The sequence below is a fragment of the Pogoniulus pusillus genome, chromosome 35 (genome assembly GCF_015220805.1).
Source record: "Pogoniulus pusillus isolate bPogPus1 chromosome 35, bPogPus1.pri, whole genome shotgun sequence".
In the NCBI taxonomy this organism is placed as follows: Eukaryota; Metazoa; Chordata; class Aves; order Piciformes; family Lybiidae; genus Pogoniulus; species Pogoniulus pusillus.
The window spans coordinates 103615-116198 of record NC_087298.1 but is presented as its reverse complement, the minus strand read 5'-3'; the positions used below and the strand labels follow the sequence as shown (position 1 = coordinate 116198).

The 12584-nt window shown below is 43.1% G+C and overlaps 1 protein-coding gene across 1 annotated transcript in view; it reads left to right on the top strand.

Moving 5' to 3' along the window:
- LOC135190037 (alpha-2-macroglobulin-like protein 1) overlaps positions 1-9913 on the top strand; it is a 44313-nt gene extending 34400 nt beyond the window's left edge. Inside the window, exons 27-34 of the mRNA XM_064170925.1 lie at positions 2039-2220; positions 2598-2813; positions 3766-3887; positions 5156-5246; positions 6152-6220; positions 6587-6689; positions 9065-9106; positions 9502-9913. Of these exons, the coding sequence (XP_064026995.1) occupies positions 2039-2220; positions 2598-2813; positions 3766-3887; positions 5156-5246; positions 6152-6220; positions 6587-6689; positions 9065-9106; positions 9502-9524 (848 nt within the window). The 3' untranslated portion in view covers positions 9525-9913. The remainder of the gene's footprint in view (positions 1-2038; positions 2221-2597; positions 2814-3765; positions 3888-5155; positions 5247-6151; positions 6221-6586; positions 6690-9064; positions 9107-9501) is intronic.
- Positions 9914-12584: the final 2671 nt, after the last annotated feature.

Here is a 12584-nt window from a genome sequence, read left to right as displayed (position 1 = left end):
GTGCTGAGGGACATGGTTTAGTACCAGACTCAGCAGCATTAGAGAATGGTTGGACTCAATGATCTTACAGATCTTTTCCAACCAAAATGATGCTGTGATTCTGTGAATATTACCTGAACTGACTAAAGTATGTTCTTCTGCACCTCTATTCATCTGACAGTATGGTGAACCACATTGAGGACTGAAAAATAGCACAGAAGAAAAAAGGGAGAGTGGATTTTTACAGCCTCATCAGCTGCCTGCCTGACTAGCTACCAGTGCAGTTCACTGCGTAGCCACTCAAGCTGCCCAGATGGCTTCACAGGGTGGCTGGTGGGCAACCTGGAGGGAGTAGAAATGCACACAGTGAAAGCAGTAATGCCCCTGAGATAGAATATATGGATCAAATGACTGTTGCACATTGTCATTGATGTCCACTCAGTCTGATGTTTGCAACTTACGAAGCACTTGGAGAAATGTCCCTTTAAGACATGGAGCACCACCAAACACCTACGAGTCAAGCGATAGTTTGATTTGGCTCTGCTTCCCCTCATAATAGTTAGCAGTGCCTTATCAAAAAGCAATGGAATGAGGAAAAACTGGTGCCCTACATATTTTAATGTATCTGTGTTCTGCATACTGAGTCTGAGGATATGGCTGCCTGCTAGGGAACCTCTGTCTTGAAGGATTACCTTCTGCTGACTAGAGATGCCTTCTGTGGCCTGGTGGCTGGGATTCTGTTGGCTTCACTATCAGGGTTACAGTTGGAACTCAAAGAGGAGTTTGGTGCTTTTTAAAGACTCAGGGTTAGTCTGTAGGTCATCTGTAGCTGCATTTCCAAGATGTTTTTTACCACTTTGTGAAAAAAAAATTGTTTTGCTTTGTAATCTTGGAAGTAACAAATCCCAAATCCCACATGCAGAAACTGTCCATTGTGATAAATATAGTGAAGTAATACCAGCCCCCAGAGTCCCACAGCTAAATTCTGAGGTGTTTATGTTGGTCTTATGCAAACAAATGATTTTGTGATTCAAAAGTGAAGGTTTGTTCTGAAAAGTGACTTTGAATTTAAATGTAATTCAGATTTGGACATTTGCATCATTGCAGAAGATGTTTACACTGGCACAATTAAGCTAAATTCTTAGATTAGTTTTGGTTAGCCCCTTGTCACTACAGCAAAACATTTAACCAGACTCAGATGCATCCCATGCCTGTGAGCTTGGACTGTAGATGGGAGCCCAATTCTAATGTAAATCATCCTAGCCTATGCACTGCATAGTAAGGATGCCACCACAGGCAGTCTCGCTCTTCCAGTAGCCTGCCATCAATTCTGCCTCAAGGAGTGATCATTCTTATGTGATGGATACAGTTAACTAGAAGTGAGTCCTAGAGCTTTTCAGCACAGAGAGCCCTGCTAGGCTGTCCTAGTTAAATGAAGAAACAGCAAAATGCTGTATCTTAGAGGTATAGGTTTGAATACACAAAGCTGAACAGGACTAGGACTGTACTTGAAACAAAAATACTCTGTTCAGAGTCAAACAGCTTCTAGGAGAACTGGTTGAGGAATTGGGGTCTGCATCTCTCAGCGCTTTGAAATGAAGAAATGGAGCCTATGATAGATGTCTGGCCCTTCAGAGTACAAAAACAACAGGAGGGATTGGCTTCTGCACTCTGATGTGTCACATGCATTTCTGATAGTGTACAGGAAACTGGCAGTCCCCAAAGGATACTAGGACAGGAGAAATTGATGTTCACGTGAGGTTGAAGAGGGTGTTGCTCTCCCTAGTAACAAGTGATAGGAGGAGAGGAAATGTTGTCCAGGAGAGGTTTAAGTTGGCTATTAGAAGAAATTTCTTCATTGAAAGGGGTCTCAAAGACTGGAACAGACTCCCCATGGAGGTGGCTGAATACCCATCTCTGGAAATATTTCAAAGGCGCAGAGATGTGGTACTGAGGGACATAGTTTAGCCCCAGACTTGGCAGAATTAGATAATGGTTGGACTCAATGATTTTTTCCAGACAGAATGGTTATATGAGTCCACGTTTCTCCTCCTTTCAGCAAGGCTCCTGGCATCACATTCCAGGGGTGAAGAATCTTCTTCTTTGATTGAAACAGTAGCCTACATCCTCCTGGCTCATGTCTCTAAACCGGACTTATCACACAATGAAGCCTCAGTGAGCAAGCTTGTGCACTGGCTCAGTGGACAAAGAAATGCCTTTGGTGGATTTGCTTCCACACAGGTAACAAGATGAGGAAAACCATGGAGGATAGAGAGCCATGTCTCATGTGCATGCCACTCTCTAGACCAATTCTTTGCAGACAGGCATATATAAGCCTTGCTTGGGAAGGGGAATGCCATGATGAAACTTTTCCTGTGTGGTGTAATTTGGATAACCCAAGGCCTGTGTCTGTTAACCCCAGGGCTCAGAAGCCACCTTTCAAGTACCTGAAGTCACCCCAGTGCCTGTGGCATAGACCCTTACCTATGTACTTAGTAACATAGGCCTCACTTACGTCAATCAGGACCATGAGGAGAGTGGTTTTCCTTGCAGTGCCTGGCATAGTGTATAGGGTCTTGTACTGCTCCACAGCAACATGACTCTTTCTCTACCTTCAGGACACAGTTGTCAGTCTGCAGGCCCTTGCTCAGTATGCAGCCCTGATTCCTCAGGAGATGAGAGATGTAAAAGTAACAGTAAAAGGCAAGGAGGCTTCCCCATTGGAGTTCCATGTGCACAAGAACAACAAGTTAGTCCTGCACCAAGCATCTCTTCTTGACATCCCAGGGACATACACAGTGCAGGCAACTGGCAGTGGCTGTGTTTATGTACAGGTGAGTATCTCTAAGGAAGGAAAAGAGCTGCCAGGTTTTGCCACTGATTGTTCAAGTGAAGTTTGGCTCTAAGGAGGCACTATAGCCTCAAATTCTAAGTAGGATTTGTCTTTCTAAGCAGTATCAGGTCAAGCTTGAAGGAGTTGCTATATATTCTGTTGACGTGGTTTTATTGCAACAATATGGTATTTTCTTCTCAGAAATGTCTCAGCTTTGCTGTCCCATGCTACAGAGCCATGGCACTGTTAAGAGATCAGCAGATCTGAAATCAGGTGTGGTGATATTAGAACAGGACCTGCTTCTATATCAAACATATGTTGCTCATGTCACTGCTTCAGGAGATGACCACTGTAGCTTCTGACACAGTATTCATAGGATCATAAAGCAATTTTGGTTGGAAGAGACCATTAAGACTGAGTCCTAACATTATCTAATTCTAACAAGGCTGGTGCTGAGCCATGTCCCTCAGCACCATATCTCTGCCTCTTTTAAATACCTACGGGGAAGGTATTTACTCCACCTGCCTGGGGAGCCTATTCCAGGGTTTGAGAGCCCTTTCAGTGAAGAATTTTCTTCTAATAGCCAATCTAAACCTTCCCTGGTACAACTTGAGGTCTTTTAAAACCAAAACAATTATATGATCCTACATTTCTAAGTCAACCGTTAACAGTTATGCTTCTTGGAGGCAGAATTTTAGCTAATGTACTACTTAATTAGATATTGGGACAATGTACTGTATAAGGCCTTGGATCACAGCTGAGCATCCATACTCAGGTATGGCAGATGTGTATGATGGTATGTGCTAAACAGCATGTCTGAACAGAAAGCACAGCTGGGGCCACACTGTTAGCCACTGGTTACCAATTAATTAAAACCTGGAGGCACAGACAGTCCTTTAGCTTGCACACTGAAGCTCCAGGGAACTTCAAAGAGATGTTTTCTCCTCCACCAGACCACTTTGTACTATAGCATCCCACCACCAAAAACAGAAGATGTCTTCACTCTGGATGTGGAAACAGTACCAAGAGAATGTGATGGTGCCAGGAAACAGCTTGACATCCATGTGTCTGTCAGGTATGAGATCCTCTGAGGCTCCTTCTTCCATAGAAACAAGTGAAAGTCCCAGCTGTATGACCAGAACCCCATAATACCCTCGTATATTCAGAGACAAAGACACAGAGGAAATCTCTTCCGCATAGATCCCAGAGATTATGAACTGAGAATTAAGGCCCGAGAAGCATAGGAATGTACTGGAAATAGCTTGCAGAACCAGAGCATGGAGTAGCTCATCAGCCTCCAGAGCACTAGCAGCTGAGATGGCTGCATTCCCAAAGAGCCAGAACTCCCACTTGTCAGCCTGGCCTGAAACAGCCCCAGTGTGCATTCTCCTGTAGTGTGAACCTCTACTGAAACCAGACAGCAGAAACTTCAGTCTCTATTCATATTTCACCTATCTGCATCTGTCCAGGTGATGGCTTGGGTGTGCCCTGCCCCCCCCTCCCCCCCCAACTTTAGAAATCACCCGGACTAGACTCAGCCAGCTCTGGAAATATGAATGAAGCTTATATTTACAGCTAGCACAATATATAAGCAGATATTTACAGTATATACAGTCATAGACAGAAATAGACAAGGTAAAAGGTAATACAGAAACACAACTTCCCGCCCAGAAACTTGAGTCTCCAGGAGGGGTCCCTACACCTTCCCCCTACCCCTCTCAACCTTACCCTAGTCTCAAAGGAAGAATAGAGGTTCAGCCAGGGGGTTAGGAAGCAAAGTGGATTAGTCCAAAATGGACAGTGAGGTTAGAGAGATGCAGCTGAGTCAGCAGCCCAAGTGAGAGTGATGCTGAGTGTGTTATCTATGTTTTGACTTATGTTTTTATACATCTCAGTAAGCCTATGAGGGAAATAGACATCACCATTGTTTTCCTTTTACAGCCTGTAATCTAGTTCTTCTCACCAAAACATTCTAGCCTGCTTCAAACTAGCACAGTCCAGAATGAGTGTCTCGCTTCATATTCACCATGCCCTACTGTGCCAAAAAACAACAATGTCAACAATGCCGCTCTCAACCTGTAACATCAGAGACAACTTCCACCTGTTGGAGAGGGCAGCATGAAGATTAACCATAACACATTTGCTACACAGTCTGTCTCCATATTGATCAAGCAGATGAGGCATTTTTTCTTTATCCCTTTTCTCCCATCAATTAGACATTGTTCTGAGCTCCCACATCACTGCAGAGCAGGTCAGAGTTTGGAAGTATTCATTGTAATCTCCTGGAAATGCTATGATAGAACATCTAATGTGCTTCTCTCATGGCTTTTTTTTTTTTTTCAGTTATATAGGGGACCGTGGGACTAGTAACATGGCTCTGGTGGAGGTGGAGATGCTGTCAGGATTCATTCCTGTGAAGAGCTCTGTGAAAGTGGTATGACTTTTTCCTCAGCTCTTCCCTGAATATATGAAAATCTACTTTGCAGATGTAGCTTGGTCCAAAACATACAAACATCTAAGAACTGCAGGAGAATGGTAGCTACTTACCTTACTACAAATTAACTAAAGTAAGCAAGTGAAGATAGAGGGGGCTATTTCAGAAAGAAACTATTCACTTGAAGACTGTGCAGTTTTTTTATAGTAGTGAGGATCACATATCACAGAATCACAGAATAGTGCAGGTTGAAAGGGACTGCCAAAGATCATTGCTAAAACACTCATCTAGATGAAGTTGCACAAGAAGGAAGGTCTTAAAAAACTCTCCAAGAAGGAGCCTCCATACCCTCTGGGCAACCTGTTCCAGTCCTCAAGTTTAAAGAAAATTTTCCTTTTCCTTACATTTAAGTGAAACCTCTTGTATTCCAGGTTGTGCCTATTAATGCTTTTCCTATCAGTAGGTGCCACTGAATAATGCATTAAGAAGTTAGAGGAGAGCTATAAAGTATCTAGTTAGAACTACCTGGGGTGCACTGAGACTCTTTGCTGTGCCATTTGTGAGAACATTCCATAAAGCAGTGTTGAAACCCACAGAGCTGTTCAATGACATGCTCCAGGAGACAAGCAGGAAGATACATAATGACCTCCAACTAACCATCTTCCCCTTTGCTACAAGTGCTGAAAGTAGCAATACAGTTCAAGAAAACTTGTTCCAGACCAGAAAGTTCTTGCGTGCCCCAAACAATGTCAATATCATTATAGCTGGGGAACACAGGCCTTCCCCTGACTAGGCAAATAGCTTCAGTCAGCTGAGGTTCACTGACAGACACCAAACTTGGTGAAGCAACACTGAAGGCTGACGAGCTGATTCTAAGCAAGGTCAATCCTTGTCTTCCTGTGCAGCTGGAGAAGATACCACTGGTGAAAAAGACAGAGATAAGACCAGATGAAGTCATCATCTACATAGAAGAGGTAAGAGGAAGAACATAGGGAGTTGCCCATCCAAGCAGCAGCAACTGCAGGACTTAGTGTTGGTACTCTTGAAGATCAGAAGTACAAATGTTTAAGCTGGCCAAGCAGGCTAAAATTTTAGAATCACAGATCAATTTGGATGGAAAAGACCTTTAAGATCATCAAGTCCAACCATTCTCTAACTCTATCCAGTCTAGTGCTAAACCATGCCCGACACTGTATCTCTGCTTCAATTTTGGCAAAAGAGGAAGAGGGTGGAAGAACCTCAAAAGATAAAGAAATCTCTAATGCAGAGGGAGTAAAGGTGATATGTACATGGATAGGAGATGACCAGTGCATTTTGGATTGCTTCTATCTTCTCGCCAGCTGGGTGGCACTACTTTGAAATTTAACATCTCAGTGGAACAAGATGCTGAAGTACAGAACCTGAAAACAGCAATGGTGCAGGTCTATGACTACTACAAGCCAGGTAAGATTTCACTGACATAGGCAAAGATCAACTATTATCCCTTCAGTTAGTTCCGTTTACACCTCCTACTCCCTTACCTCCTTTATTCTCGTGCACTTCCTCCTCCAGGTTCCCTCTGTACAAAACCTCTAGATTCAAACAGCTTTTCTGTTCTTGGCACGATACTGCACTACTACTACATTGTGGTGTGTGTGTGTTCAACAAGATGTGTTTCTTCCTCCAGCTTCAAGGCACATAGAATAGAATTATAGCATCATTAAGGCTGAAAAAGACCTCTAAGACAGTCAAGTCCAACTGTCAACCCACCACCACCATACCTACTAAACCATGTCCCAGAGTGCTGTGTCTACATGTTTTTGAACACCTCCAAGAATGGTGACTCTACTGTTGCAGACCACATTCGGTGGAGCGCTATGGGAAGATGACTCTTTGTTCACCAATATGGTTAGATGGTCAAATCCCCTTTATTTCCGTGATACAGTAACTCATATGCATTCTAGCAAGAGGCGTGCTCAGCTTAAGATTGGTTACAGTCAGAGGGTCCAGAGTTACATGTAAGGTGTGCATAGGTCAGCATACCATAACAATCTGAGGGTCAGCCTCTGGGGCTGGCTAAACTCTGCCCACCTGCAGCTGCACTCCACCCCCTGCAGCTGCATGTGGGGGGAAGCTACCCTGTGCCTGCTATCTGAACTCCCAAGATGGATTCAAGGACATTCCCAGCACTGTTGCTCATTGTTTATCAATTCTTGTGTGCTCTGCTACCAAGAATTTCTCCAACACTCTACCAGCTCCCTCGGCAGCCTGTTCCAATGCTTGACCACTCTTTCAGTAAATAATTTTTCCTAATATCTGATATAAAGCTCCTCTGTCACAACTTGAGACTATTCCCTCTTATCATTTAGCTAGTTACTTGGGAGAAGCAACCAATACCCACCTCACATCAAGCTCTTTTCAGGGAGTTGTACAGAGTGAGCTCTCCCTCAGCCTCCTTTTCTCCAGACTAAACACCTATAGTTCCCTCAGCTGCTTCTCATGAGACTTCTCTGTGGAAACAAAGCTACTCTGTTAATTTATTATGTCTTCCCCATCTCCTTAGCATTCTTGAAACTGCTTAGGTGTTTATTTAAAATCAGTGTTCCATACAGCCACCCTCAACATCAGAAGGCAAAGATAGCTCTATGTGTCGGGGTCCGGAGGCTGGTGAGATGCGAGATCGGGGTACTGACGACTTGACTCATCAGCTTGCTATGCATCAGTACAGCTTTATTAGGGTAGCTAAGCCTCTTATATAGTGCTCATAGGAGGTGTATACCATTAGTTTGGGGCCGGCACAAGTAGATGGTACAGATTGGCCCAAAGCCACGTGCAAGGTACAGATAGGTTGCTCTGTGCCAAAAACAACCTGTGGTTCCCACCCCAGGGGTCTGGCAGGCTCAGCCCCCTGAAGCTGTGTCTGCCCCAGGGGCCGGCAGGTCCAGCACCCTGCAGGTGTACGTGGGTTGCTCACTTGTCCACAGCCCAGCTCAATGACATTCTCCCATCACAAATTCTCCTGTTTACAGCTCATGTCCTGCTGCGGGAGAATTCTCCCACATCTATGCTTTTCACATGTAGTGTAATAATCTTACCATCCATTGTGCACCATCAATGTCTTGGAGGGCAACAGGGAAATAATTTCTTACTCTTTAAAGCTCTAAATGAACCAACAGCACACAGAAGAGAGATCTTGAAGTCATTTTGAGTGCTTCTGGGGATTTTTTTGTTTGTTTTGTTTTGTTTTTTGTTTATTATTGCTTTGTGGGGTTTCTTAGTATGAGTTTGGGTTTTTTTAATAATTTGAGAGCTAAATGGAAAAAATATGCCTGGAAATTAAGAAAGCAGTACCAGAGGCCTCCATGTTGCATGCTGAAGGTCATTCTTGCTCTCCCCTTCCACATCATGTCATGAAGAGATAGAGACTTCTTAATCCAGCCTTGACAGAGTTAAATATTGTCACCTCTCTGCTATTTCATCCTGTTCAATATTTTATTTTTGTGCTGAGGACATACAATTTAAAAATCTGTATCTAAAAATCTTGATCTGACATGAAAAGGCTAAAGATCAAGACACACAACTGAAAGGTTCTCTGTTGACAAAATTGTCCCTGAAGCATAAGTTATTGTGATTCTTAAGAGGGTATTTTACAGATGTATGTGAGACATGCTGGGGACACAGACTGCTGATCTTACCCACTGTAGACATTGTCCTGTTCCTGCATTCACAGTCTGAAGGGTAAAAAAAAATGAAGGTAGTATGGTGGTTGGATTAAAGAGAAAGAAGTTTGGCATTGCCACACCACACAGCTCACCACCCTTTCTCTTTTGTTTCTACAGATGAACGCACAGCAAGAGAATATGCTTTCCCTTGTGGCTCAGGTTAGTCCAAACAAGCGTCAAAGTAGGAACAGATGAAATAGAGCAGAGGGCTGGTGCTAAGCAAAAAAAGCAGCCCATCTCTACTCTGTATTTAATTCCATTATATGCTGTAGAGCTTTCTTGTGCTACAGGTTGAATTGGGATCTACTGTACTAGCTGTGGGCAGTTTCTAGTCCAGGTGTAATCTCAAAACAAATCAAAGCTTGAGCATACCACTTCTATACTCTCCTTACATGTGCTGTTCTTGCAGCATCCTGAACATGAATGCAACTGCAAATGTTTAAGTGAATGGCCAAAAAAATATATATTGCAGCTCATCTCCTAAGATCTCTTAATCCTTAGATACCTTGGTAAAAATTAATTAGGCACTTTGCCTTTTCTTGTTCTTTCCACAGACATCCTGAAGAAGGATTCCTAATAGAATGCCATGGCTCTGCAACCTGAGCTTTCTTCCTCCATAAGGAACTCTTCATTGTTCTGGTTCCCCTTTCCCCCACCATATTGGACACACCCTATTTCCTTTTATCTGTGCCCTAAGCTCCTGTGTGAAACCTAGCTTGATATACAATAGTTTGAGATCAAGATAAATAAAGTGTGTGGAATCTGGCAAGACAGCAGTGATGTGACAGCTGATGAAGTCTGCACAGATTTTAATGCTTGAATATGAGAGAAACATTACTTAGATTATGGTAACATACTTTGCTTGTAATCACCATATTTGCTTAAGTCTTCCTATCCTCCCTAAGTCACAGCTCTGGGCTATCTTATCAATTGAGGCAACACACCTATTTCTTCACAAACAAACTCAATGCATGGCCCTGTTAATCATCATCTTGTCACAACTGAAGAGTAGGACAGGCAAAGGAAGGCTAAGAGAGATCTAAATGGCCTCAAGACACACCAGGGCAAGTTTAGTGTTGGCAACTGGCTCAAAAATAGGGGGCATGAGCCCCTAGAAGCTTGTACAATCAAGCCTTGGGTGTGAGGTCTGAGTATTGGAACTGCAGTAAACCACAGTGCTGTGTGTGAAGAAGCTCAAAGAAATTTGTCCTTGAGCCTTCTGATAAACAGCTTCTGTGGGACTGTGTCCAGAGTAGGAGGGAAATAGGAGGAATATGCACATTCTAATATCTAGGTGTGCTAAATGCTTTTGCAGTAACCGCAAGTAGGGAGGCTTATGCGAATTCCAATATTTAGATGCGCCAAATGCTAGTGAACAGTACCACGTTGCATGCTGCGTGCGTTCACTTTACTCACCCTAACTGAAAGTATGTGCTTTGTAACTTGAAGCCTGATGCTCTTAATAAACAAACGGATTGCTTGGATAGCATAGCTCATATTGAGCTGTCTCCTTGCTTTCCCATTCCCATCCGTGGTTTAGATTGAATATTAGGAAAAAAATTCTTTCAGTAAAGAGTGCTCAGGCATTGGAACAGGCTGCCCACGGAGGTGGTGGAGCCACCATTCCTGGAGGTCTTCAAAAAAAGTGCAGACACAGAATTTTGGGACATGGTTTAGTGGGCATGGAGGTGTTGGTTTGACAGTTTGACTTGATGATTAGAGATCTTATCCAGCCTTAATGATTCTATGATGATAAGTAGCTAAGGAAAGTTTCAGAAAGCCAGCAGATGATCACCTGTATATGCTATGGAAATAGTGTAGACTAACATTTGTGTACAGCATGTCACCATCTTGTAATGCCAGGACTGAGGTAGTTATAGCTGTGGGAGTGCTCCTGGAGCTGGGGCTAGAGAAGAACACTCTTCCCTGAAGACACAGGCTGAGCAACAAACGATGACCAGGAGGTATGATCCCAGGGGATGAAAAAAAGAACTTGCTTGTCTGAAAGTGACAAGGAATTGAAGAAGAGTCTGTGGGTCTGACACAGTTTAGACTGGATAGTATAGGAAACGTCATTGAAAGGGCTCTCAAACACTGGAGTCTCCCCAAGAAGGTGGTTGGATCCTCATCCCCTGGAGATGTTTCTATGACGCAGAGATGTGGTGCTGAGGGACACAGTTTAGCACCAGACTTGGTGGAGTTAGAGAATGGTTGGACTCAATGATCCTAAAGGTCTTCTCTAATGAAAAAAATTATGATATGGAAAAACACAAAGGCATCCTTACCCAGAAAGAAGACACAGGACAGGGGAGCTGTCAATTGTCACTCAGCTACAAACTCTCCTGCAAGCTTGTTTCCTGACTCACGTGTATTTCTCAAATTACATGATCCAGTTTGGAGACAAGAGCAATGGTTTGTCAATTTGCCTTATCTCTCCACTTTTTGACCCCAAAACAGGAGAGAAATACGAAACTGCAGACCTACGGTTTCGAATTGTAAGGCTTGTTACTGGTGATATTGACAGTACATAGAGTCTAAGGCTTGTTCCAAGATTTTTTCCTCCTTTTTGAGGTGAACAAGGACAATTTTTTTTCTCTTGTAGTTACTATTACCTGCTACTGAGAACCACGTGAAATACTCCATGGATCCACCACGTGGTGTCTACTGTTTCTGTGCATAATTGTAGACTCACATGTGATGGCTTGTTAATTCTTAATCTTATCCTAGCTGCATCAAGGTGCAATACACAGTTAAGTCCCAAACATTGCAATAGATAATTTTTAAATCACGCCTTGATGTCTTTGTTAATGTGGTTTCTTTAAGTGTATGTTGTCCCAAAAACAGATTCTCCACACAGTGTGCCAAGTCCGATCCACATACAGAGAAAAGATACTAAGTTTATTAAGCTCCTGTGCAAGACTGGGTGCTAGCATGCAAAATAATAACACAGTAAGGCAGCCATTTCCTTGCTCCTAATCAACATGTGGAGGTATAAATTTACCATTCCCTTATCTGGATGCTCCTGCCATCTTTTGGGACCACCAGGTACTTACCTAGGTGTAATACCACCTCCTCCTCCCCATCCCTGGTTGTGAAATCTGCAACATTTACTAACCCTTTTCCTTTTGACAATAGCTTGGGTCTGTGTCAGGGGTGAGGTATTCATGTTGTAATTAACAAAGGGCACCATTTTAGCAATCCATACGTTATCTCTTTCTTTCACAAGACTCTCTCATTTTAAGCTTAATGTCCCACTATCACCTTATTTTGTGAAGCATCTCTTAGTCTTCCAACAAAGAAAGACCCTGGAACGTGGCTTACCTTTGACAATCAGAAAGGCTTCATTCCTGAGAAAAGTCCAACATTGGTGACTTCCTATGTCACAGCTTGCAGCACTGTGGGTTTATTCCCACACTTTGGTTGATAAGCAATGTCATTAATACTGTCTTTGATGGCCAGGCCCAGTAACACTCAGAAGTAGTCTAATACGTACCAATTTATGCTTGTTTCCTTTCAGAGACAGTACACAACTTAAAAATGGTAGTGAGAAGCATGCCTTCAGGGTACTGCAGGTAACTGACCCCTGGTGTTGCTCAGACCATATTCTGATCTTCTCTTTTATGTCTTCTAATTGCCC